Below are 27,558 nucleotides of genomic sequence, written 5' to 3' on the forward strand. Positions count from 1 at the left end.
AGCTAGAGCAGGAATCCCCTCCAGATCCACGGTTGTCTGTCCCCCGGGGTACAAGAATCACCTGGAGACTGGGCCGGGGTGGCTCAGTCAGTTCAGTGTCTGCTCAGGTCATAATCCCAGGGTCCTGGGATTGAGCCCTGTGTTGGGCTCCCTGCTCAGGGGGGAGTCTGCTTCTCTTGCTTCTCCTGTTCCTGCTTGCTTACTCTCTGTCTGTCTCTCTCTCTCTCAAATAAACAAATAAAACCTTAAAAAAAATTACCTAGAGAATGTTTCAAATATACAGTACCAGGTCACCACCCGGACTATCCTTTCTCAGTAGGGCTGGCCCTGAGCCAGAATCCCTTTTCTCTCTCCCTTGCCCTTTTCACTCTTTTCTTTCTTTGTCTTTCTTCTCTCCCTCCTGTCTTTCGTTCTTGCCCCTTCCCTCCCTCCTTTCTTGCCTTTTTTTGTTTGTTTTTGTTTTTATTTTTCACAGACGCTAATCTGAGATGGGAACACAGCTCTGACTCATTCCGGAGGGATCAGCCCCAGGCAGCCCAAGCATCAAACAGGAGGCATTGTCATAGGGCAGGGTTAGTCATGCATTTGGGAGATACAGGTCTGGGTCCCAGTCCTGACAGGCTCTCTCAGGAGCAGTGTGACTTTGGGTGCTAAGCCTCCTGATCTGCTGTTGCGTCCTCCGTATGACGGTGGCGGCCAGGAAGGGTTATCACGGTAACTACAGCAAATCATGTTTACAGGTGACATTTCTCCCATTCCCGGCTGCCCTGGCTCCGGTCTTCTCTGGCTTCAGTCCTTACCCATTATCCCTCATACCTACGACTTGAAATTTGATGTTTTGCCTCTCCTTTAGTATCCTATTCCCCATGTGGCCGCTGCCCCAGGTCTTCTGATTCCATCATGTTTGGTGAAGTTCTCTGCTTCCTCCCATTTGCAGAGGACACTTTTTCCAAACCCCGAGACATCTTTAAAACTTTTCTCCAAGAGTCCCTGCTGGCTTCTCTGGCTTTGGAAACTCAGGGACAGGTGAATTCCATCCAAGCTCATGATTCTCCCCCTTCCCAGGGCTTCCCTGTGTGTCTGCAGTTCTCAGTGTCCCTACCACATGTACCCGTCAGGTGCGCCAGTCCATCATGGTAGAACTGTCAAGTGAACATGAAGTTACTCATGTAAATTATAAAACCAATGTTTCTGTTCTCTTTGTCCCTCCATTGTGTATAAACGTGGAAAATTCTGGCAAACAGAGAGGGCAAATAAAAGAAACAGCACGTGAGCATCAGCGGGCAGAGGGGCCTTGAGCTACACGTCAGACAGAGCTCACAGCTGTGGTTATGCCCTGTCACTGTGTCTCAGCACTCACTGCTGTGTAGCGAGGACATAAAGACAAATGAGAGATGGTTCTGTTTTGGAGAGTATGGTCTAGAAGGAAAACAGACAATGACAAATGCCATATAGTCTAAGTGTTTCCATGGGGGAAAGTGGAAGAGGCAATCGGTACAAAGACTGGGCGTCATGACCTCCAACTAGGGAATGGGATGGGGACAAGACAGAAGGTATCTCTGCTTCTATTAGAAGTTATTGAATGAAAGCTTTCACCTTCCATCTGGACAATATTTTCTGTTTTTATAAGTACAAACACTTCATTTAACAGGTATTCTTTCATTTAACAGGTAACTATTTAGTGCTGTCCTAGGTGGTAGGGGTTCAGTGGACAAGAGAGAAATGGTCCCCATCACTGGGGGACTTGTCAAATGCAACTGAAATGAATTAGATCAAGAGACTAGAGAGACAATTCCTGTTGTTGTAGGTGATGGGAAGAGAACAATTTGGTGTAATGAAAAAGAGTATCAGAGGACCCTAACTTAATTGATGGGAAAGAGGTCATTCTCAAGTTGAAAGGAGTCTTCTGTCATGTTTCCTGACTCTTACTTGATTCATTCAAGGTTGTTTATGGGTGTGTGTGTGGGAGGAGGGGTTGCTTCTTCATTTTTTTCGTTCATCAGATATTTCTAACTTGTGCTGGGTCAAAATTGGATCTGAGCACCTAGCATACAGAGATTAGACTGGCCTCCCTGAAGTTAAAAATCAAAACAAAACAAAACAGCTCAAGGAGGCACACTAAAAATCACAATGACAAATTTATCCTATTTCCAAAATTGAAACGTACTTCCATTTATTTTGCTGCTTACACCACCTCCACAAAATAGGTATTAGGATTATCTCCCCATTAGCGATAAGGAAGGAGAGGCTTTTAGAGGTTTCTGTGATGTGGCAGGCATGCATATAGGAGATCCTGGAACATGGTGCACAAGCTTGAGCCTTCTGATGTCTCGTCCTTTGTGTGAATAAAATTAGCACCATGGTCTCTGTAGATTAGAGAAGGAGGAATGGAGGGGCCTGTGGAGGGGGTTTTGAATCAGGTGGGACTTGGAAGTGAGTAGGGTTTTAATAAGACTGCTGGTAAAAGGCAAGGAGATGGGGAGAACTGGTCTACCAAGTTGGGGGGAACAGCCAGCACTAAAGCAGAGGGATATGAAATTGTGACTCGTTTGGGAACAAATTCGGAAGGGATTGTGGAAAAAGTGGACCTGGAATGGTGGCTGGGACTCCATTTAGGGCAACTCTAAAGAGTTTTGACCTTTTTCTGAGGCCCTTGAATAATTAAAGAACTTTCAGCAGGGAAGCAGTAGAGTAAGAGCTTTGCTTAGGGCTGGCACCTGCAGGGTAAAGGATCAAGACGGCCGCCTTGCCTTCTCCCTCGGGAATTCTCAAGCCTTCCTTCTGTCTCTGCTACTGAATGCAGCCATGGCTTGTTTTAATAACTGTCCTATGCTTACCGCTCTGTGCTAACATTATCACTCGATCTGAGAACCAGTGGTAGAGATGAGATGAATACCTTTTGGATACAAGTTTTTTTTTTTTTTTTTTAAAGATTTTATTTATTTGACAGAAAGAGATCACGAGTAGGCAGAGAGGCAGGCAGGGAGAGAGAGAGAGAGAGAGAGAGAGAGAGAGAGAGGAGGAAGCAGGCTCCCCACTGAGCATAGACCCTGATGCGAGGCTCGATCCCAGGACCCTGGGATCATGACCTGAGTCAAAGGCAGAGGCTTTAACACAATGAGCCACCCAGGCACCCCTGGATGCAAGTTTTAACCCGATGCTTACTTTACTGATCTGTTAAAGTGGCCATAGAGGGCAGGAGCTGTCAGTGATACTTCGGTTCCCAGGCTGGATGAGGGTAGAGAATGTGACGAAATCCCACCCCCTGAACTGGGTGGTCCCTGTGCCCTCACTCTGATGCTCCCTCCTATGCCACCCCTTCCACTCTCCACTGTGTGCTCTGTCAGCAGGAACCCAAGCAGGAGCATGATCTATACCACATAGTGTCCACATGTGTTGCAGCGATAGCTCCTTTTCAGTTTTCTTTAGCTAGGAGCTTCTGAATTGTAGAAGTTGAAGGCTTTAGAGATACCCGGGCAGCACAGAGACAGAAGCGGGCGCGTCTCCACAGAGAGGAGTGGGGCCTTGGCCATGAAGCCCTGAGAAGTGAATGCCCGCTTTCATGTCGAAGTTGTGTCGGTGTGTAGGGGGGCTCACATCCTAACAGACCGGAGAGTCACTAAAAACTCTTCAAAATTGTACAGGGGCTTTACAGTTTTCAAAGTGATTCTGCAAACATTATTTTTCCTTTAAGCTCAAAAGGCCCCAGAGAAGTCAGAGATTTCATGCCTGCTTGACAGATAAAGAAACTGAGACTGAGAGTCCAAGGGTCATTCAACTAATAGAGCAGGAAAACTGGGACTGGAACTCATGTCATCTTGTTCTAAATATAGAGCTCTTTTCCATTACACAGTGCAGCCCCACAGAAATCCGTGAAAGGCTGCAAGTAAAAGGTGTTCCTGGCACCTCAGCTCGGAAGGGAGCTCTGATCCCATTTTCCCATGGAAACATGTTTACCCATGGTGGTTAAGATCTATGGCTCGAATAGTAAAGCCCTGTGTTCCAGGAGTTCACTTGCCTTCTAGTCAACTCAGTTACGTTTCTCGTAGCACCTACTAGGTAAAACTAGAACAATTTTTTTTTTTTTCCTGCTCTGGCGGAGAATGCAGACATTTGCAGAAGCCACTCAAAAATAGGACCCTCAGCCTTTCTCCCACCCAGAATCATTTTTCTTTTACCTCCACCAAGGTGTCTTCCCCTGTTAGACATATCCTGGCAGTGAAACAGAGGCAGTATCCATAATGTTTAGAGTTTTTGAGTGAGACAGACTTCAGTCCAAATCTAAGCATTTAAACTATGTGATCTTGAAAAACAAAAAACATTTTGGCCCTTCTCCCTTTGCTCAAAATCCAACTGCCAGCACTGGCCAAAAATATATATTCCAGACATCTACAGCCCCTGAGACAATGCTTTCCTCGTAGAACTCAGCTTAACTCTCTGCCTGCTTTGTGGAGGGCTGCTTCTAGTTATGAGAGGCCTTTGAAACAGCGAAGTCATTTGTGAAGTAAGGCCCGTGAACTGGTTGGTTTAGCCAATTACAGCTTTGGAAGCTAATATTTGAAGCTGGCACCCAAGGCCAGATTTGATAAGATGTGCCGTGTCTACCCAAGCTGAACCTGGTTGTCATGGATCTGAGCCTCCTCCTTGCCCCCTGCCTCATACATGCTCATTCTGAGAATCTCCCTGAATAATCATCATTATCAAAATCATAAGAGCCTTCTATTATTTAGGGCCTACTATGAGCCCCAAACTGTCAGGATCTTTTTGTATAAGATTGTAAGTCTTCAGAGTTCTGCAAGGAACATGTTAGGACATTGAACTTTAAAGCCAACGAACTTGATACTTGGAGAAGTTTGGTCACCCACCCGAGATCACCGTGCTCTTTTCCACATCATGCCCTCCCAATAGGCTGAATCTGCTTTGCTAGTGTTTCTGAAGCAAGAAGCTATAGCCTTCTTTCGGAAGGTGAGATAGCTCTAGAATTCCTGAACTTTCTGTTTCTTATCCCTAGTTAAATCCTGTACCAACTTACTGAAGATATTACACTTTGCTAGAAAGAATGCACAACTTAATGGTGGAGCAACCTAGGTTTGACTTTTAGCTCAGGAATTTACTTGTTTGACAGGGACAAGTCATTCAACCTCAGTTTCCACATCTGTACAATGGGAGTTATCTTCTTCACTCCCCTTCTGGTCTTCCCCCTTTTCTTCTCCTTCTTCCTTCTCTTCCTATTTATATTCATAAGGATAGATCCCTTCTCACAGTGTCATTATGGAGATTAGATGAGATCATGGATGAGAAAGGAATTTATAAAGTCTAGGTGGTGACAATAACAGCATTGGTAACAGCTGTAGTACCTTTTTGATTTCATAGATATGTTAGCTGGGAGGTGAAGATAGGAATCTCATTCCATGTTATCACTCTGTCACTGACCATATGTCCTAGGCTTTCTGGGTCTGAAGTATTAGGCATCTGGAACCTTAGATCTCAAACTTCATTTCCACATGACACCCATGAAAGATGTAGTCAATGCAAGACACGTTTCCCTAGATGTTTCCAGGTATAAGAGGACTATCTGTAGTTTCACTTCTTTTTTCTTCTATGCAAGAAATCATATTTATGTCCAGACAAATGTGAGAGATACTAAATTACCTAAATCTCTTGTTCTCAAAAAGTGGTGCTCAGACCAGCAGCAACAGCAATATCTAGGAACTTGAAAGAAATTTCAATTTTCGAACCCCATCACAGACTTACCAAATTAGTAGCTCTGGGGGGTGGGGGTCCCACAATTGTGTTTTAACAACTTCCCAACAGGTGATTCTGATGCATGATAAAGTTTGAGAAAAATTGGTTTAGATTATCTAAAAAGCCAAGCATTCTCAAACATTTTAACATTATAGTTTGTGACTAATAACTTCTGACTATCTGACTCAGTAGGTCACAACACCCACTGGTGAGATCCTCACTGGGTCACAAAACAGGCTGCACGGAAGAGCCACCTGGTGGAGTCAGGGGGACTTTGGCTGCCAGGAACAGTAATTTCAACTGAAGTCAGTTTAAACAATAAGGAATGCATTATCTTGTGTTACCAGAAGTCCAGAGATGTGGCACAACAGAGATCCAGCTCTGGTTCTCTGCAGTGCCCTTGTTTGTGACTCCTCCCTCAGGATCCTAGCAAAATGGCCACCTGGCACTGATCACAAGATGGCTGCAAGGCTTCTCAGCATTATATTCAGATATATTCAAAAGAGAAAATGGACTCTCCTCCCATGTTTCCATCTTAAGAGTGAAAGGGAAACATTTCCTAGAAGCCCTCCAGCACACTTTTGCTACATTTGGCCCACGTGGCCCCCACCAAAGCAACTATTTCCAAATATCCATTGGCTCTTGATGTAGGCTTTGCCGTCTTCTGAGGGGTTGACCTCTAGTCAGAGTCAGGATTCTGTCCCTAGATAAAAGGGAGAAATCAAGATTCATATTAATACCCAAATGGGAACTATTTAAAAATTCAGCTTACCAGGGGATGTGTTTAAAAATTCAGAGGTAGATGGGGTGCCTGGGTGGCTCAGTGGGTTAAGCCGCTGCCTTCGGCTCAGGTCATGATCTTGGGGTCCTGGGATCGAGTCCCGCATCGGGCTCTCTGCTCAGCGGGGAGCCTGCTTCCTTCTCTCTCTCTCTCTCTGCCTGCCTCTCAGTGTACTTGTGATTTCTCTCTGTCAAATAAATAAATAAAATCTTTAAAAAAAAATTCAGAGGTAGAGGAGGGCTGTGGAATGGAAATGGTGCTCTAGAGGCTGAGTCCCAAATCTCACTGCCCCCGGGGTCTTCTGAAACCATCTTGCGCAGGTCTTCGAAACTGCCCCTTCCGTGGCTGTCACCCTGCCTTTTGTTGATCTTCCTAGCACTTTCTTCCATGGAGACACTCCCTTCTGTGTCTTCCAATCATGCCTGTAGCTTGTGCATGGAGATGCTAAGGAAAGGTCACTTGACAGGGGGTTAGCAGAGCTGGGTCCGGGTCCTAAACCCCCCATCTTGCATTTATTGCTGTGGTAGATCAACTCCCCTTTCTGATCTTCACCTTTCCTCATCTATAAGGTAAAAGTAACATCCTTTGCTTGGAAGTGTCGCTGTAAGGATTGCAAGAAAAAAAGAAAAGGTAAGTGTTCTGTAAACCACAAAGTGACCTGCATGAGGGCAAGGGTGTCAATGATGCCTTTGTGAATCAGGGCAGGGTCCTGGACGGGGTGTTTAGCACACGTGTACCCACACACCCCTACTTCACAGGCAGCTGATGGTCCTGTTGATGGATGAATGCATTCATCCTGCATTGAAAGGAAACTGAGGTTCTAGAAGGTGAATGGAATGTATTGAAACTCCACCACATGGTAGGACTAGGTGAGGCAGTAAAGGCTGTGACCATGACAGCACCACCACCTGTTAGCGAGTCTGCCATGTCTGCCTCACAGAACTCTCCCGATGTCGTGGATCCTCACAGCAGCTCTCAGGGGACTCTGCTCCCATCCCAATTGTGTAGGCAAGCAAACCGAGGCTCACAAGTGCCCAGGTTTGTATGCTGGTAGGGTCCCTGTGAATTCAAGTGGAATGTGGACAGTGGGGGCATTGGGGATGGGCATGAGCCTAACTTGGGTCATGAAAATTGACTTTGTAGGAAAGGAAGAATGTCTCAGGCAAGTCGTTGAGTATGAACCAAAGTACTGCTGTGGAAAGATGAAAGGAGTGACTCTGGTCGGTGAATGCATTCATTCAAAAATACCTTGAGTATGCACCAGGCACCAGCACTGTGCTAGGCGGGGGGAATATTGTGGTCTAGAGGGAGATATGTGTCCCCAGAATGACAATACCCCAGCTCTACACTTGAGGAGGACAAATTGTTAAGATCTTGGACAGCTCTTGGTTCTGATCCCAACACTGTTTTCACTATTGGTGAGATTTTGGACACAATCATTGACCTTGCACCGCTCTTTCTCCAACTACGATAATGCCAACATTGTGTGTTTCTGTAAGAATGAAGGAGATCACATCTATGGAGCCTGGAGCACAACAAGGGCCTAGAGCTTGCCCATGTTTTCCCAACACCAGCTCTGCAAACCAATCCCCAGAGTTCTTCTAGGCCCAAGATTTCTTTTAATAGGTGAGTGAGCCGATGTTTGGAGGAGGCAGGTGAGTCACAGAGGAAATCAGATCCCAACCAAGGCCCAGCCCAGGCTTTTCCTCTCCAGAGAACCCAAGAGCTGGTGTGGCCCTCCCTCCCCTTGCAGGACTTGGCTGCCCCCAGGAGGCAAATGGAAAGAAACCTTGGGGCAATGAAGTAAAGTCATCGCCTCCCGGCAGAACGGAAATTGCTCCAAAAGGGAAATTGGACTTCTCCCTTCTGTCTCTCTGGAGCCTGAAAGATGACATGATCCCTTCCGACCCTCTTCCTCCATTCTCCCAATTTGACACCATCCTCCAATTTGACACCAAGCCCCTCCTCCTTTTGGCTGCTGTGGCTGCTCTAGACCATGGGTGATGCCTGCTTCCCACTGAGGACCAGTGCTCCGGTTGTCTGCAGCAGGGCCCTGGCACGGCCTGTGTCTGGGTGGAGAACACATGGGGAAATCACTCCTAACATCTCCATCTCCTCTGGCTTCCCACTTCAGCAGTGGAATCTCCAATAACAGCCGCTCCCCAGCACACACTTGGAGATGGAGGGGAGTGATGATAGGACATTCGGTTTGGTGGGATAGAGAGAAATTTGGATTATAGTCTGAGGACTCAGTGTGCCCGTCCCACCTCTGTCACTCAGCAGCTGAAATTTGGAGACATTTCTCTACCTCCCTGGGCCTCAGTGTACTTATGTGCAAAATGGGAATCAGAATCTCAGCCTAGTTAGCTTCTTGGTGTTTTGTGAGGAATTATGAGTTAAGTCATTTAATAACACTTACCAGCTCCTATGATGCACCAAAAACTGTTTTAGGGGGCGCCTGGGTGACTCAGTGGGTTAAAGCCTCTGCCTTCTGCTCAGGTCATGATCTCAGGGTCCTGGGATCAAGCCCTGCATTGGGCTGTCTGTGAGGCAGGGAGCCTGCTTCCTCCTCTCTCTCTGCCTGCCTCTCTGCCTACTTGTGATCTCTCTGTCTCTGTCAAGTAAATAAATAAAAAACAAAACAAAACAAAACAAAACAAAACAAAACAAAACACCTGTTTTAGAAGCTGAGACACAGCATCGAAAAAACCCCAAAATGCTTCTTATCATTGAGCTTGTGTTTCCGTGGCAGGGGATCGGGGTTGGGGGATGCTGCTGTTGTTAAGTGATCAGGGCATACCCCTGATGATGTGACTCCCAAGTCATTGAAGCATGGCCAGCAGACAGGCTCTAGCTGCAGTGGTAGTAAGGCCCTGGATCACTTCGGTCTTACAGACCATGCTAAGGCGTTGACGGGTATAAGTACCGTATGCACTGTACAGTTCTAGTCCAGTGTGAGTGACCCTGGCCATAACCACTCCTCCTTATTTTCCAGTCTGTAAAACAAAGCTCTGAATGCATCACGGGCAAGCATCGGGCCAGAAGCTTTGCATCACATTAAATCCTTAAAACACTTCATTAAAGCAGGAGTACTTGTTCCCATTTATATGAGAGGATGCTGAAGACAGAAAGCCCATTTCCACTGGTATCCAAAGACTCTCCTTTGCTTGTTATGGCAGACTCCTGGCTTTAATTTAATTTTGTTTTGCCTTGCCTTTTTTTTTTTTTTTTTTTTAAATTTCTGGTGACTAGCCACATCTGTTTGCATCCAAACTGGGAAGCTAGTAAGGGAGAGGTGGAAACAAGGAGGCAAGCTGGGGCAGAGCCACCGTCCTGGCCTCAGAGCATAGACGACCACGAGTCCATGGTCCACGTGACTCTATTCAGCAGCCTTGGTGACAGGAAAGGGATGATTGGACGGTGGGACACTGTCCGACACACAGAGCGAGAAGTCAGAGGAACACTTTCAACCTCAGCTGGTGCTTCATGTGATGTGGCTTTTCGGGAATCAGACCCCCCTTGCTGGATGTTGATGTCCTGTATGCAAAGTTGTGCGTGGTGTGTTACAAGAGTCCATGCTAAAGGAGCAGGTGGAGGCTTGCAGTTCTCATCAGAGAATGTGGAAGAATCTGACCTCTACCCTTTCCTCACAAAACTCAATCTCAGCAACAAAGGTTGTTGCATGAATTTGGCCAAGTTGCTGTACCTCTGTTGGTCTTGAAGTCTTCATCTCGAAATGTGGGGAGATCACTCTTAGAGTTCTCGTAAAGCTGAAATGAGGTGAAGTCAATGAAATACTAGGCATATTAACTAATAGTTCGCGAATGCTCAGATGAGGAGGAAGAAAAGAGAGGGCAAGGCAGCAAGAGAGATGTGTCCCACTCAAGGGTTACTGTAATTTTCAGACAGAATTAAGTGCTTAATAAACACTAGTTATTATTTTTCCCCTGTTATACTTTAAGTGAAATGCGTTACGTTCTTGGACCTCAGCAGTCTAGGTTCCTCCCTCATCTGACCTTCCTTAACCTCTCTCTAGTCCTCCTCTCTGCACTGACCTTGGTTGAGCTCCCTCCCAGGAATCCCATGTACAGTTGAATAGGCTTTACACTGCATCTAAAAACTCATCATCCCAGTTGTAGACATCATAGTCATGTGTTAATCATCAGTCAGGTTTCTTGTTCTAATAACTTGGGATGTTAGGACAGTTTTCAGACATGTAGAAAGAAAGTGTTTAAGGAAGGAAGGGATGTCTTTTCTCTTTCTTTTTTTTCCTGATTTATACAGAGGTACCAATTAAGGAAACAGAGAGTCACTGAGATTGTCTTCTGGTCTGTAAATGAAGCAAATGATGCCTTGTGTTCTCCTTAGCTTTTCATTCTTGAAAATCCAGAAGCAAGCATTGCCTGACCTGTGCTCATGTAATAATCAGTCTGTGAGCTGCAGAGGAGAGCTGAATCCTGGGCTGTGAGTGGCCCCTTGGAGATACGTGGGCCACTGGAGCCTCTGTCTTAACTCTGGTTACCTGCAAACTGGGGACGACATCCGACCCTGCCTACCTCCCAGGGTTATTAGGGTGATCAAATAAGAGAGAAGGTTTTGTAAAACCCCAATGAGATGTCAAATTTGAGAGATTACTTACACACACATACACACACACAGGCACGCACACATATGTGAGTGTTTAAATGTGTGTGTATGTCAATATATGTATGTATCTACATGCATATATACACATATATATTTATATGTGTGTGCTATATATGTGAATACTACATATGTATACTATACTATGATGGGTGTGTGTGTATATGTGTGTATACCTTATTTATACACACATACTTACCATATATATATGTGCTGTAAACTTGCAAAGCTAGTTATGAATTAGAAGCTTATAAACCATGTTTACTCATTCAGTGTAACCTAAGGCATGTATTAAACAGTAGGAAAAACTGACCGGCCAAATTTTCCAAGCTTAAAAACCCTTTTATAGCCTTCATTGTGGGTTGAAGAGAGAACTTGTTTCCCCTTCTCTATTTAAAGGAAAAATTTAATATAAATTGGGAAGCAAGGAGGTCATTCTAAGAGAGTGAAAAAAAAAGTGCTGTATGTGTGGGGGAGGGGTAAATGAGGGGAGGTGCACTCTCCTTTCTGTACGTCCCCGGTCATTGCCCCTGGGAGAGGTGAAGCCACTCAAGTTGCCCTCGTCAAATGCTCGAGCGCCACCATCTCTTGTGGAGGCCCCTCTGGCCTCTGGGCATCTCCAGAAAGTCGCCTCTTCTTGTGGGATCTCAGTGGGACCCCGAGCCCCCCTTCTGGCCAGGTTATGGAGTGATGGGACATTTGACTGTCTTGGTTTCCGGTTCAGAGCCGAAAGGGAAGGAACCAGCATTCATCCTCGGGGCCTCGGGTCTGTCTCTTCCGTAAAGGGGACCAGATGAGGCCGGGGGGGATGGAGTGAGAAGGAGCATTCGCCAGCCCTTGGGAGAGCCAAGATGGTGCCTCAGCAGCGGTCAGGACTTGTCCTGTGTTCCTCAGAGGTGCTTCTCTGCAGGGGTGGTTCTCAGTGTCCAGCTCTCTCGCTCTCTACGTCCCTCTCTACCTCGTTCTCTCGTGTTGCTTTTTTCTGTCTTCATATTAGCCCGTTCCCTTTTGGGGTAGAACTGTCCCTCCCTCCCTTCTCATTTCTCTCAGTCTTGGTCTCCTTCTGTCTCTTTTCATCTTTGTTTTGATTTCTGTCTCTTTGTCTCTCATTTACTCTCTCCATCTGTGTATCTCTCTCTCTCTCTCTCTCTCTCTCTCCCTTTCTATTGCTATCTAGTTCTCCTTCAGCCTCTCTATCTTTGAGTATTTCCTGGCTATGGTTCTTTTTCTGAATCTTTCTCTGTTCCTTCCTATTTCTCTCTCTCTCTCTTCCATTTGGAAATCTACCTCTCTCCGCCACCTCCCAGGCCCCACCTCTTCTCAGTGATTCACCTCAGCCTGGTGGAATGGTGTTGCTTGCACGACTAGAAAAACTGACTCATCTTTGCTGGCCTTCTCTCCACCTTCCTGGAGTCTCCTTGCCATTGGGCTGGGCACAGGGGTGTGATGAGGAGAGAGATGTGCATCTGTGCGTGTACGTGTGTGTGTGTGTGTGTGTGTGTGTGTGTGTGTGTGAGAGAGAGAGAGAGAGAGAGAGAGAGAGAGAGAGAGAGAATGTGTGTATTGGGGGAAGTTGGCTGGGGGTATGGAATGGCCTCGGAAACTCATTCATTCCTGGTGCCTTATTGGGGTCCCCAGAGGCTACCTTTGGAGAGTTTGGGTCAGATTTGGGTTTGAAGCTTGGTCCCACCCCAGGAGAGAGGAAGAAAGACAAACAGTCTCTCTTATCTATGGAAGATACCCCGGCCATCTGCTAACTGCAGTCTTTGACGATTATATTTAGAAAAGGGAGGGAGCTTTGGGCAGTCAGCAAATTTTAATCAGAGGGGCACATAGTTCATGCCGTTTTGGTTTGGGGCAGAGTGAGAGGTGCTAAATTCAGGAGGGTAATTCACTTTCCCTGGATGGTCGATTTTCTCCTCTCCACTGGCCTCGAATGAAATGTTTTATGAATTGGTGTTTTCCATAATAAAAGGAATAACAGCAATAAAGCCGCTACTTACTGAGTGTGCACCGTGTGCCAGGCACTGTGCTAAGTGATTTGCATACCTTGTCTAAAATAACTCAGCGTGATTCTGCTGAAGAAGGCATTTTCATATGTATTTTTCAGTTGAAGAAAACAAGGATTAGAGAAATTAAGTTGCTTTGCTTACAAACGCAGGATTTAAAACCCAGGAGCACAGTGTGGCCTTTTCTGCTACCCTCTCCTCGCCAACAGGGATTTGATACTGACGTCTTCATAAACGTAATTTCTAACCCGGAATATGTGTGGAGGGCTCAGTAAGGGCGACTGCCTCACGAGGTAGTTCAGGGTGCAGCTGCACAACTGTATTAGTCCCAGCTGGGCTCCCCGTCCGGTTGAGGAGACAAGAGCCCATGGCCCGGCTACTAAAACATGGGATCATGAGTCAGGAAATGGGGGATCCAGCTCCAGTCCCTCTCTGGTTGACACGTTGCTTTTCTGAGCTTCAGTTTTCCTTTCTGTAAAATGGGAATTTTCACTTCTATGCCATCTTGCCCACCTCGCTGAGCACTGGTGAAGCCTAACTACCAAGGCAAAGGAGGTTGGGGCACACGTCGTAAAGCGTGAAGGGCTTTCCGGAGGAGAGGGTCATAAGAAGAGAGTGGTAATCTTCATCAGAAAGAGAAAAAAGAGTCAAAGGATTCGTGGGCAGCCAGTGTGAATGCTAAGGTGTTGCAGCAGAAGGCTTGGCTGGGCAGAAACACCAGGGTGGGGCAGCGATCAAGAAGCAATACTACTAATGAGGGAAATTTCCTTAGGTGTGGGGCTCTGCCACCTAGACAAAGCCCAGGGAGGCTCAGACTGAGAAAGCAAAGTGATAGGCAAATATGGAGGAAAATAAAAAGGGTCTCAACATTGGGATTAGTTACAAGACCAAGTTAGTTAAAGGCTGGGCAAGTGCTTGATGCACTATTATGGCCATGTCCTCTGGAAGAGATGTGAACAGATTTATACAGTCTTATAGGAAGATGGGGTGTGGCTCATGCCCCTTGACCAGGGATTCAGTGTTCTTTCATACAAGATCCACTGGCCTCTTGGGATTGCCCTTCCCAACACCATTCACAAGTTGGTACGCAGGGAAACCCTAGTCCACCTTTTCCGTCATGGGCCTTCTTCCAGCTGGGAAGGAAGCTATGGTAGCTCATCTACTTGATCATTCTACACATTCAGGCACAGGACTCAAAGGATGAATAAGCCAGGTCAGGTGCCCTTCCATAAGTCCTCTTGGTCATTAGGGGAGGGAGACACTAAACAGGTCATTATAGGACAGCGAGTTAAGGACTACGTTGGTGGGAAGCGAAGGCATTGTGGGAACACATCATGTGGTACCTAACCCCTGCTGGACGGAAGGGTGGCCAAGGAAAGGTTTTGGAAAGATATGAGGGAAAACACAAGTCGTCTCCACAAGTTTGCACAGTCGTGGCTGAGTCATTAGTTGGTTACCTCTCTGGCCTTACCCCTCCCTGATTCATTGAGTGGATCTTTAATGAATGGCTACAGTGCACTCCCCTCCCCACTCTTTGCTAGACACTACGAAACCACGAACAAGATGGAACACGATGGATAAAGCTTCTGAACTCACGGAGCTAACATTTTAGTAACGAAATGAAAATAAGGAGGTAAATTAATAAACATGGTAACTCTAGGTGCTTTGCAGAATCCTATGATGAGGAGTAACTGAGAGTAGGTGGCAAAGGTCTGCTTTAGATAGGGTAGTGCGAGGGCTCCAAGGAGGTGTAGACTTCGGCTGAACTAAAGGAAGAGAAGCTGGCTTTCTAGAGCTAAGAATTCTGGAAGCTCCAGTCCCAGGATGCTAGCCCTAAATGCCTCTGTGTTACAGCATCCTCAGACCGCCATGCCTTTTTCCTTCCTGTGACACTGGAATTCCTCTGTGCCCTGGATGGGTATGTTTCCAGGGTGATAAAGGTTCTTCATCACCCCATTTTGTATGTCCTCGGGGCTGAACACTGACATACTCGAGTTCCTCCCAAAGGATGGCCTCCTATCCCTCCTCCTAACTGTGGAAGCATCCATGTGACGTTTTCAATCCCCTTGCCTGGCACTCTGTGGATTTACCTCAGCAACAATCCCTAAACCACACTTTGCAGATCATAAAGCACTTTTATATTCTTTATATGGACTTAATTTAATGCACCCCTCATGACCCTCTTACAGAGTAGATACTGACCTCCTCCTCTAAGAGACAAGGAGACCGAGGTCCACAGAGATGGATTAATCAGGAAGTGTGTGTTCTGGTGACAAAGCCCCACAGGCTCTAGAATGGGGTCAGCCTAGGTTCAAGCTTCACTGTGTAGTAGCTGTGGGGTTGGGCAACTTGCCTCAACTCTCCAAGCCTCTCTTCTGGACGATGTGAGGATAGTAACCCCGGCTCCACCAGCCCGCGTGCTGTTTCCTCACACCTTCAGCGGGGCCCAACAGGCCCAACGCTGGCACACAAGGTTCCTGCCTCTTTCCCCGGGGAGGGAGACGCTGGAGGAAGCGCTCGGCCCAGACAAAGTTGGAAGTATTAGAGGAACTGAGCCTCTGATGAGAAGCACATTTTGTACATTCGGTTCTTTCCACTTCACCATAGTGTACCACTGAGGAATGCAAGTCAAACAAGGAAAGGCAGACAAAAAAAACCCTCCGTAGATGTGTGTGGCGAGGACAGTAAATACACCGCGGGGCTCTCGGAGAGTGACCGTGGAGGGGGCTTTGGCTGTCTTTCCACCTTGCTTCTCCTGCACAGCCCGGCCGGTCCCAAGCCCGGCTCTCCTCACACATGTTAGCAATACCCACGCCAGCCAAATACATTAGCATCATTTGTCCTCGGGTTGGTGGGGATGACGAGGACCTGCACGGCCCTGAGTAATCCAACCGGAGCAAAGTGCAGACTCTATTAACCAAGGGCCTACTAATCCCGAGGTTAATATTGTTAAATTTTGTATTAATAATAAGTTGCAGGGCTCTTTGGTGGGTCGCTCATAAAAGCAACCATGCAGTTCTGCCTTGCTCCGTCATGAGCTCCACAGGGAAAGGGTGGCTTTGTGCTGCGTCTACAGTGGGCAGTCCTTTCCTTGAAACCCAGCGGGTGTTTAATAACTGTTTGTGGACTGTTTCAGCAGTGGCATTACCAGGGCTGTCTTGCTTTCTTGCTCTTTCTCTGACTTTCTCCAAGGCAGAGATTGGGTCTCTATAGCAGATATGTCTGGACCAGGCCATAACCTCTTGGCCCAGGGCTACCAAAGCTCACCTGGTACTGCCAGGGACCTTAAAAGCAAGTTTCCCCTTTCTGCCCCAGGACATTGTACAAGACTAAGAGCTACCTACACCCATGTGCATGCGCAGCTGGGGGGGAAAGAAGTGTTGGGAAATTTTTACTTGTGGGGACGCTCTCAACCAGTTGTCCTCGGGAATCAGAGAATATGTTCTCTAGCTCCTAGCTCTCAGCCAAACAATTCTAGGAGACCTCTCTTTCACTTCTTAGAAGATCCCTGTAGAAGAGAGTTCCCACTTCCCATCACTCGTGGCGGCAAACTTCATGACGCACTTCTGTATTGATGTTTCCTTTTCCTTCTTTGATTCCTTCCTGTCCCCCATGCCCACTTCTTAGAATCAGCTCCCAAATAAACCATCTGTACCCAAGCCCTTCTCTTAGCCTCTGCTTTTCAGGAAACAAAAACTAAGACATTCTTCTTCATGTTGTGTTCCCAGCCCTCACCTCAGGTTACAGTACCCGGTAAACACACTCACTCCCTAGACAAATATTTATGGAGAATCTGCTGTGCATAGTCACTGTGGTGAGTGAACGAAGTCCTTTCCTTGTGGAGCTCATAGTGGGCGATACAATCACATTCATCAGTATGTGAGCAAGATTGAGAAGTTTTATGAAGAGAAAATAGAAAAAGAGGCTAGAGAATGATTAGATGAAACTGAGTAGCTGGAGAAGGCCTTTCTGAGGACAGGACAGAGAATATGTTCTGGGCAAGGAAAAAGAGTGATAATGCAAAAATATGGGGAAGAGCTCTTCAGGCATGGAAGCCACAGGTACAAAGGCCCTGTGGTTGGAACATCCGTGGCACGTTAGAAGAGGAGGAAGAATGCCAGCTTCACTGGAATGAGTGAGTGAGGAAAATAGGGTAGGCAAGGAGGTAAAAAGACTGGGCTAAAGAAAGCAGGAATTGGGAATTCTTGGTGGTTTTTGTTGAATAATAGAATCTTTGTATCCCTTGCCCTAGGGAAATGGGAAGGCTCAGGTTTTGGAGTCTGAAATCCATGGATTGGAAGTTCAGACTTGTTATTTAGATGGAGTGTGACCTTAGGCAATCTGCTTGAGACTTGTGAGCATTTTTTTTTTTCATTTATAAAATAACAATCATAAAATCTACTTCATAGGAATTGAATCTGATAGGACTCGTAGTTGGAAGTAACAGAAAACAAATGGAAAGCCCTTTGGCAGAAAAGGGAAAAGACTGACTCACGCGTTTGAAATATCCAAGGGTATATGTAGCTTCAGACCCCGCTGGTCCAAGTCTTTGATGATGTCATCATCAGTCAGCATGATTGATCAGGCCTGAGTCTCTTGTTCATCTCTCATGGGCCTCTGACATGGCATAGAAGGTCGCAGACCACATATGTATCTCTGGAAGAGGGTGTAGGCCTCACCTTCAGCAAAATTGTATAGATTAAAATCAGGGAAGAGCTGGTTCCCTGGTTGAAAACTGTGGAGCTCTCAGTAGAAGGAGGCATGGGTTCAGAGCAGGTCCAACCAACACATGTCTACTTGAGGACTGGTATGTGGATGAGCCAGAAGTCCTTTTGCATGACTTGTGGCACATAAGACCTCTCACTAGGTGTTTGCTAGAACACCATTGCCTCTTGGGGAGGGTTTTTTGTTTTGTTTTGTGTCGTTTTTGGCAGTCCCCTGTCTTTTATACCATGCACTCCTCGAAGAGGTCACACAGGAGGCAGCCTGGCTCTTCCAAAAGAGTGTTCTCACGGATGGTGTTGGTATAGGGGAGACAGGGTGAACCTAGGCTTCGACCGCTGAAGTTCAGTTTCCTAGCATGCCACATATATCTGCATGGCCAGCCTTCTGTTGGGTCCTGACAACACAGACATGACCAGAACACAAATCCTGCTGATACAGCATCTCCCAGTCTGTGGGTACAGGTGCAGTACGAGAAGCATGGGATCCCAGTAGATAAGTCACTTAGCCTTCCCTCAACCTGTTTCCTCATTTGTAAAAGCACAGTTAACCTAAGTCTTTAAATTGTACCAAATATGAATCAAGATAGGGTTGTTTTTGAATGTTTAATCAAGACAATATAAGTACAAGTGTGATGCCATAGGATAAGAACGAAATAAACATTTCCTTTTTTTTTTTTTAAGATTTTATTTTGTTATTTGTCACAGAGAGAGGGAGTGCTCAGAAGCAGACAGAGGCAGAGAAAGAAGCAGGGTCCCTGCCAGGAAGGAGCCCGATGCGGGATTCAATCCCAAGACCCTAGGATCATGACCTGAGCCGAGGGCAGAGGCCTAACCCACTGAGCCATTCAGGCGCCCCATAAATAAACATTCCCTTTCCTGCTCTCCTTTCCTCTTTGCCCACCTTCCATCTGTCCTCTCTCCCTTTTTTTTTTTTAAAGATTTTATTTATTTGACAGAGAAAGAGATCACAAGTAGGCAGAGAGAGAGGGAAGCAGGCACCCCGTTGAGCAGAGCGCCCGATGTGGGACTCAATCCCAGGACCTTGGGATCATGACCTGAGCCGAAGGCAGAGGCTTAACCCGCGGAGTCACTTAGATGCCCATTCTCTCCTTTCTTTTTAAAAAGTACTTCCTTTTGCAGGAAAAAAAAAAAAAAAAAGAAAGTTCTAGGGACTTAGATATTGCATAATGTATCTAAAAGCTGCTGAGTTTCAGCAGTAAAAACTTCGCTATCAGACGAACGGATGAGACCCGGTAGAAATGTGGTGGCGGGGTTGGGGGGGCACTCACACCGGTACACCATCCATGTAGCAGGCATCCTGCATGACTTATTGATCCCTTACCTGTTTTTCTGATGATGAAGCAACAGTCTCGGAGAGTTTAATCATCCATCCCTAGATAGCACACTTCCCAGGTGGTAGAGGCCGGCTTCAAAACCAGGTCTTATCCGCTCCCCCAAACCCACTCTCTTTCCTCCACCTCATGCTGCCATCACGTCAAAGGTGAGAATCAGACACTGGGTCTTCAGGTTTAAAATAACGCGTTTTGGCAGAAACAGACCGGCTGCCGCTGAGGCCCTCAAAAAATGCATCTCGCCCGTAACAAGGTCTGTGAATGAGTCTGCATTTGCCCACGTAAAGGAAAGGTGGGCGACACAGAGCCCTGCCTCTCCTTGGCACCACGGCAGTGAGCATCTACAGGTTAGAGAGAGGCCAGGCCCAGAGTGGCCTCCGCATCCCCTTGGTGTTTCCTCAAAAGAGCACGGAGGCCCGAGCCGGGGACCTTTCTCCCCACCTGGGCTGAATAACTCACTGCTCCTGCCTCTTGTAGTTTGGAATTCTTTGCTGCTTTTTTCCCAGCCTGTTTTCAATTTTCTCTTGTGGCCAGCTTTGACTGTGACCTCAACTCAATCAGAAGCGAGAGGGTGAGGGGAGAAAGCTTAAAGAGAGAGAGAGAGAGACAGACAGAGAGAGAGAACAAGGAGGCAGGGGATTTGATGGAGTGCTAAAAGGAGAGGGAACTGAGGCAGAGGGTGAGCCTTTAGAAAATTACTCTGTTTTGTTGGGTCGGTTCTGAAGCGTCACCAGAATCGTGATTGAGCTTTTCTGTGGATTGTAATGAGAGCAAGGCTTGCGTCTGAGTGGATGAAGAAATGTGTGGGGGTCTGGCCCGAACCCACTCGGGTTACAGCCCCAGAAGAGCCGTAATGGGGAACAGGCACATTCCTATACAGCGACTCCCAACTCCCTATCTGTTTTCAAGGAAAGAAAAACAGAAAAAGAATGTTAGATTCTTGGACAGGCATGGGCGAGGCAGTGCGGCCGCAGCCCGGGTCTGGGCGGATTCTGCCACAGGGCCGTGATATGCCAGAGAGGAGGGGACAGAGCTAGCGCAGGCAGCATCCTGGTGGAAGGTGCATGCAACTTGGAAGCAAAAGAGATAGGTTTGATTCTGGACTCTGCCCTGAGAAGCTGGGGAGCCTCGAGGGGGGCTGCAGCATTCCTGAACCTCTGTATTCCTATCAGGGAATGTGGCAGGGTTTTCAGACTCGGATATTTTTAGCAATAAAACTTAGGAGCCAACATTTTTAAAACAGTTTTTTCCCAACTTAAATACAACATGGACCATCCGTATATAAAACAAATCTAACTAGTTGGTGTTGCTCTGGTGTAACGTTAGCGTGGGTGAAGGAGACAGATTTCAGCCCCTACCTACCACCTCTGTCGTTTCTTCTCAACCCAGAGTCCTGCACATTCTACTTCACAGACCACTGCTAGAATATATTTCATAGTGGAAACCCACTGAACTACTTATGTCTCTCTGGGGCTTTTCATCTTTCTCAGAGAGTCCAGGTTTAAGAAGATGTGGCCGGGTGGAACTATGCGTCTCGCATAGCACCTGGCACATAGTAAATAAATAAAGCTCATATTCGTGTCAACTGTAGCTGGCCAGAAATTCAAGACCAACGTCTGTAATTTTCAGCGACTTTCTCTCATAGGCTGGCTGATGGGGAACATCACATAGGCTATGAGTCAAGAGATGAGGTTTTTGTTCTAAGTCAACCTCCTGCTTTGTATGTGGCCACAGACATGCCGCTTTCCTGCTCTAGGCTTCAGGAGTCACCTGGAAAAGGACAGGATTTTATCCAAAGCCTAGGTCAAAAACAAAAACAAAAACTAAGGGTCCTTATCTCTCTTCTCTGTTACGATGAAATAATAACAAAAACAGTAATGATAGCTAACATCTTTTTGAGCCCTTCTTGTATGCCGGACATGGTGCTAATGGATTTGTAAGCAGTGTATGCAATTATTATATGATATTCACAATGCTGTAGGTTGGGTATAAATATCACATCTGTTTTACATGTGAGAAAGTAGATGTAGAGTCAAAGAATCTGTCCAAGGCAAACTGTAAAGGGGGGGTGAACCAAGATGTAATCCTAGGGACCGTAAATTCGGAGCTCAACCTCTTTACCACTGTACTGTGGTACTGTTCGTTGAATTGTTCCACCGCCAGACTCGAGGTATGGTGTATTGTGGGACCCTGACACATATGTTGAATTGTAACTGATTTGCATGTGTGTGTAGAGAAGCCTCCAGGCCTTTCTCAGGACCCCCCTCCCTAAGTGAGCAAGGACAGTGAAGCATTCCCTCATCACCTGTCTCCACCTCGGTTACATTCAAACCTTCTGGAACAGAGTGCCAAGAAAAGCACTCTTACATTTTACTTTATGGGTCTGTTCTTGTATTTCAGAATCCTTCCTGTTGTCAGATTACAAACTGTAGAAGGTCCGGGACCGTTTCTTTTATGGTTTCATTCCCCAAGCCGGTAGAACTCAAAGTGGCATGAATTCAGCTGCAGACTGAACAAAACTGAGAAAGCTCACTTTCTAACACTATTGTTTTTGAACTTTCTCTAGGAGGCAGCGTAGTGTAAAAGAAAAGGTATGGCTTTGGAGTTAGGAGGATCTGGGTTCAAATCTCAGCTGGGTCCCTCCCTAAATTTGCGTGCTTCATCTCTGCTTTACAACAGAGATATTAACATTTAACTCATTAGGATTAAGTATTGTGATAAATGAAAAAAAAAAAAAAAAGAAAAGAAAATGTGGTACAGAATGTTTTCTTTCTTTTAACTCTTTTCATTTGAAGATTATTATGTGTATTTAGTCCCAAATAGAACTGGTCACTACATGTCTTTAGAATGCCCCCGGTATGACTAGCTGTATACACCATGCTATCCAGTTTCTTCACTTGAGCTAAACCTATAAACCTTAGGATAGTGTGCCTATCTTACTGACTTCTCAGACATATTATGAGGCTTTTATCCAGGGTCCAAATTATTCTGAAATGGATTGAAATATCTGGAAAGCTATGCCCATTTGTAAATGAATGTCAACCATATTTTGGCTTGAAGATAGTTAATCCAGGCCACAGGAATACTGAATTCCCTCATGAGGGGCCAACTCTTTCAATGGCTATCTAGAAACAAATTGAAAAGCAGACAGACATGGGTCCACGCTCAAAGAAAACAAATGCAAGCTGCCAGACTTGAAATCCTAAGAAACCAAGAGAAACAAAACCCTTATTCCCTCTTGTGAGTAATTCCATGTTTTTCCCCCTTTCTTCATTTTTTCACCCTATACATTGTTCTGTTTTAGTACCTATTGGCAGAGTGACTTTCTTGATTTATGATGTTACTATGAAAGAAGCTGACATAAGGGGCCTCTGAAAGAAATGGGGAGACCAAAATCTTTGATGAATCAGGTTTTCATTTACCTTTTCATTCTCTAGCAGAACTGCTGGTTCAAGACAAAGAATTTTTTCTGAAACTCATCCTTTCTTCCTAGACTCCAAACTCAGTAGGCGTTATTGACCCTGTACTACAGAAAGCAAAACTGAGACTTGGAGGGGTTAAGACATTTGCGGTAAATGGTGGAAATAGAATTCAGTCCCAAGTCTGTCCCAACAATAGCAGGTAAACCTGTGTGTCAACCTGACATCAGCCTGATTCAGACCCTTCCTCTGGCACGATGGGTCAAGTCTATGAACTGTAGTTGTCATTGTAAACAGTGGAGAACAACACTGCACACCAGCTCTGCTATACTGGACCGTAGGAAGAAATGCTTTGTAGAACTGTTGTTTACCTGAAATCCCAGGCCCATCCAGATGGTTCAGTCAGAGAAGTGTTAAACCTCATTTACTTGTGAGTGCAGAATGAAACTTTTCTTTGAAAGACCAGAGGAGGTGATCTGTATATTCTGCCCTCTCAGTGCCTCCTTGGGTCACAGTCTTCTTGGACGCTTGGCCAATATTACTGTTCCATGCTAGTTCCATTATATTGGATTGCCCTTAACGTCAAATAGAGAGAATTTAGTTGAGTGGGCATCTTCTTCTTGTTTGTTACTAAGAATAAGTGAGGAGAGAGTATGCAGCATTCCATATCAGACAGGAAGGAGGAGGAATGAACCGTACGGAGGCCTCTTATTATTCCTTACTGTGTGGTATAAAATAACTCTCATGCTTGTTTTGCCCCTAAATCATCCAATTTTAGAACTGGAAGGGAACTTAGAAGCCATTTAGTCTGGCTCATTTATTTTATCTATTTTTAAGTAATTTTTTATTGATTTTTTTTCTTTGTTACAAAAGTAATACATGTTCATTGTAGGTAATTTTAAAAAAAACAGAAATAATGGGGGTTTTTTCTCTCTCATTTTTGCTTATCTCACTTTACAAAGCCACTATTATATATTTGCTATAATTTCTTCCTTCTCTTTTGAAATGGATATAAACGTAAAATTTCCACCAAACATTAGATTAATCTGTAATAGCATAGCCTGTTTTTTAGCTTAATATCTTTTCATATAATTTCATATTCTTCCACAATATTGTTTTTAATAGCTACAAAATATTCCATTGCATCATTGAACCATAAATGATATTGCTATTTCTATATCATTACCATTTAGTTGTTTCTAAATTCTTGTTGGTTTAAATAATACCATAATGTTTGTCTGCATAACTCAATCTTTCTGTACATCTGTGTTTTTATTTAATTTTTTTTTCAAATTCTAATAGTGTTTCTAACCCTTTGATTCCGCAGAGGAAAAACTAAGACACAGAGATGGAAATTCAATTGCCCCAAGATATCAAGCAAATTCTTAACAGACTTAAAACTAGATCCCAAGATTTAAAAATATTCAGTTATTCTTTTTAGTCAGGCCCATTTCTAGTAAACTTCAGCTGCTTCCTAAAAATCCAGTGGCTAAATCGACTTTTAGAAATCATGGAGCTGGGGGCGCCTGGGTGGCTCAGTGGGTTAAAGCCTCTGCCTTCAGCTCAGGTCATGATCCCAGGGTCCTGGGATCGAGCCCCGCATCGGGCTCTCTGCTCAGCAGGGAGCCTGCTTCCCTTCCTTTCTCTCTCCTGCCTCTCTGCCTACTTGTGATCTCTGTCTGTCAAATAAATAAAATCTTAAAAAAAAAAAAAAAAAAAAGAAATCATGGAGCTGAAGGCACTTGCTTTTCCACTGTTTCTTCCTGTCCCGTGGTCTTCATCACTCATCAGTCATGGAGCTCTTTCCTCCTTAGTTGGACCCGGTTTCTGTCCATCTCAACATAACACTTGATGAATTTATTATCACTGCGTTAAGAGTGACCATGTGATAGAAAACCCACCTTACACCCTTGGCCCACCTACTTTGTTATACCAGAAAGGAGAATGCAATCCCAGGAAGGAAGGGCCTTGCTCAAGTAATTAAGAGGAAGTTAACAGCAGGAACAAGACCAGGAATTTTCTCTGGACAGTAAGTACTATTCCCCTGTTGTCTTTTCATGCATTTTTAGTACACAGTAATTTACCTTATTTGAGCCTTGCTACAATTTCAAAAAGGTAGGTATTGGTATGACCACTCTCCAGTTGAGAAGATTCCAGCATAGATTTAAACAGAGTCGTTAGGGCTAGATACTAATCTGTGTCATGTTCATGTGCTATGCTTGTTTTGTCCACTAATCCTCCTGATAACGATATCCAGACATTTCATGGGTTTGGACAGCAGCAAGAATGTCTGTTCACCAAGGCTGGAGCTGGAGAGCTCATCTTTTTTTGTCTCCCTCTAGGAGAGTTCCTGAGTTTTGCTGATGACCTGCTCTCTGGCCTGGGTACATCTTGTGTAGCGGCTGGTCGAAGCCATGGAGAGGTCCCTGAAGTCAGTATCTACTCCGTCATCTTCAAGTGTCTGGAGCCCGACGGTCTCTACAAGTAAGATTGCTGTGTGTGCGGGGAGTGTGAAACAGGATGATTTTAAGTCTGGGAGGCAAAGTGTGAGTCATCTGTCCAGGCCAACCAGATATTTGATAGGCCAGCCTATATGTGCTCCTTGAGATCTGAGGTTTAGAAGAGTCCACTGGAGATGTGTGGCCACAATAAGCCAGAGAATCATACAGGGTTAGTGCTGAAGGGTCCGGGGAGACTAGGGCCCACAAAATCATTTTTCCCAGTGATGAAGAATCTGTAACCCAGAGGGAGAACGTGGCAAGTTAGCAAGGAGGGCTGGAACAGGAGTGCCTGCCTGGTGTTCTTTTCTCGATTCTATGGTATCTCCTCTGAAAAAGATTACATTAGTGATCCGAAATATATGTGTGTGTGTGTGTGTGTGTGTGTGTGTGTGTGTGTTATATATTATATATGGGGTGTATGTGTGTGTGTGTGTGTGTGTATATATATATATATATATATATATATATATATATATATATTTATATTTGTTAGCTTGTTTTACTAGATTCAGCTGCTTCCCTTAGCAATGATGCCATTATCAATGCTTCACAGAGTACACTTGAGTCACTGCATTCAAACTTCTAGAGATGCAAAAGGAAGACATTCCAAGGCTCAGCTCTTAATCTCAGAGGAAAAGGGGCCTCATCTTTCTTTTGTTCTGCGCTCAGCGAGTATGGTTGCATTGGGTGGCACCCATCATAAACTATTACATAGGGTTCTAGAGACAAGCTGTCTTCTTGTATCCTAATTATGAAACTACAGGTCACTTCCTTTAGCAACCAATTTCCCCAGTTATTGAAACCATTTGTTTTCTTTTATTTACTCAGTGATCCTCTTACTTACCCATTTACCTAATCATGAGTCCCTCTCTCCTCCTATCCTTTGCTCTCCCCTTTGCTCTCTTTCTCCAACCATCCATTCATCTGTTCATTCCTCTACTCCATCATTCATTCACTTACTTATTCATCACTTCTTCATTCATTCATTCATTCACATTTTTGCTTCTTCATAACTCACTTATTCAGCATACATTTTCTGAGGACTTTCTGTGACTTGGTCCTAAGTTAAGAAATCATATGAATGTGATGAAGACAAAGGTTCTATTCTCCAATGACTTATAACTTCGTATGAAAGACCACAGATTGTGGGATCAGATTGAGCTTTGAGATTTTTAGCTATGTCACCTTAAATAAGTTCCTTTACCTCTATAAGCCTCAGTAAAAAAAGTAATAATCAAACCTAGGCTGTAGAGTTGCATGAGAATTATGCAACTCCTTCACCTCCAAACCATATCCTGTCCCTACTTCCTCTGGAAGATAAAACTTTTTTCTAATGACCATGGCACTCTTTTGAATACCCAGCATATTCAGGCTCATTGGTTAACACTCAACAGATTACACACCAAACTCAGGAATATCACTGTAAGCTAGAAATTGACCGTGTCGTAGATGTGCAGGCCCGAATTTTATTTTGTCAGAATCGCAAAAGCTCCAGGAATGGAATCTCCAAAATACCACAGGCTATCAGATCTCTCTTGTGGGACATTTCGACAAACTTCCTAGAGAAGGTAGCATTTGCCTTAGCCCTTAAGTGGTGACTTGGGATCCAGATCTTGAGATCATGACTCCCTAGCTTCTTAATCCGTGAGTGCTACACTAACCTCTTGGGCTCTAGGATCACTCCGTCTATAAAATACAAGTACGTGACTGAATTAAGAGCTATAAGGTCTTTTCCAACTCTAAAAACTATGATTATGTGAAGAAAGTAGCATTTCTGGAAGGTTTCATGATGGCTGACTTCTGATTACTCTGTTCCCGGTTATGCGCATACACTTGAGGGAGGCAGATCTGGGTTCCAGTCTCCATCCTGCACTTACCAACTGTGTGACCCCGTAAGCTTCTCAACCTTCTGGGCTTCCATTTCCTCCTGTGTGAAAATGGGGATAATGATGGTGTCTGACTCACTGGGACCTCAAGAGGTTTTGACGAGATAGTGCACAAAAGTTCTCTACTTGGTGATGAACTCCCAGTGAGAGTGTAAGCTATTACCACTGTTGTTCTTGCTGTCCTTGTTGGGCTAAAAAATTAACTTTAACTCCCTTCTCCTCCTTTTGCCAACTTACTGGGATAGCATCTAGCAGAGAGGGACAGAGCCCTGGCAGGTGGTTCCTATCCACTGAGACACAAGTTGTAAGCTTGTCTCTGGGTGACATTGTGGAGCCTTGACATTAGCCAGTTTGAAATCCTACAGGCCCATTATGTAGAGAGCAATGAAATGTTTTATGGAACCCCAAAAGCAGTTAACACTGAGAGCTGACAAATCAGTTGACATTTAAATGACATTTAAAATGTCATTTTCCCTCACCTCTTTTCCTTCTGCTTG

At 45.1% G+C, this 27,558-nt stretch overlaps 1 protein-coding gene across 3 annotated transcripts in view; it reads left to right on the forward strand.

Annotated features, from left to right (window-relative positions):
- The window catches only part of ASTN2 (astrotactin 2), an 859,033-nt gene that overhangs the window by 784,022 nt on the left and 47,453 nt on the right, over positions 1-27,558 (forward strand). For all 3 annotated transcript variants that reach the window (XM_059142160.1, XM_059142161.1, XM_059142162.1), the window contains one exon: positions 25,017-25,158. In XM_059142160.1, the coding sequence (XP_058998143.1) occupies positions 25,017-25,158 (142 nt within the window). The remainder of the gene's footprint in view (positions 1-25,016; positions 25,159-27,558) is intronic.

Source organism: Mustela lutreola, chromosome 12 (genome assembly GCF_030435805.1).
Source record: "Mustela lutreola isolate mMusLut2 chromosome 12, mMusLut2.pri, whole genome shotgun sequence".
NCBI classification, from domain to species: Eukaryota; Metazoa; Chordata; class Mammalia; order Carnivora; family Mustelidae; genus Mustela; species Mustela lutreola.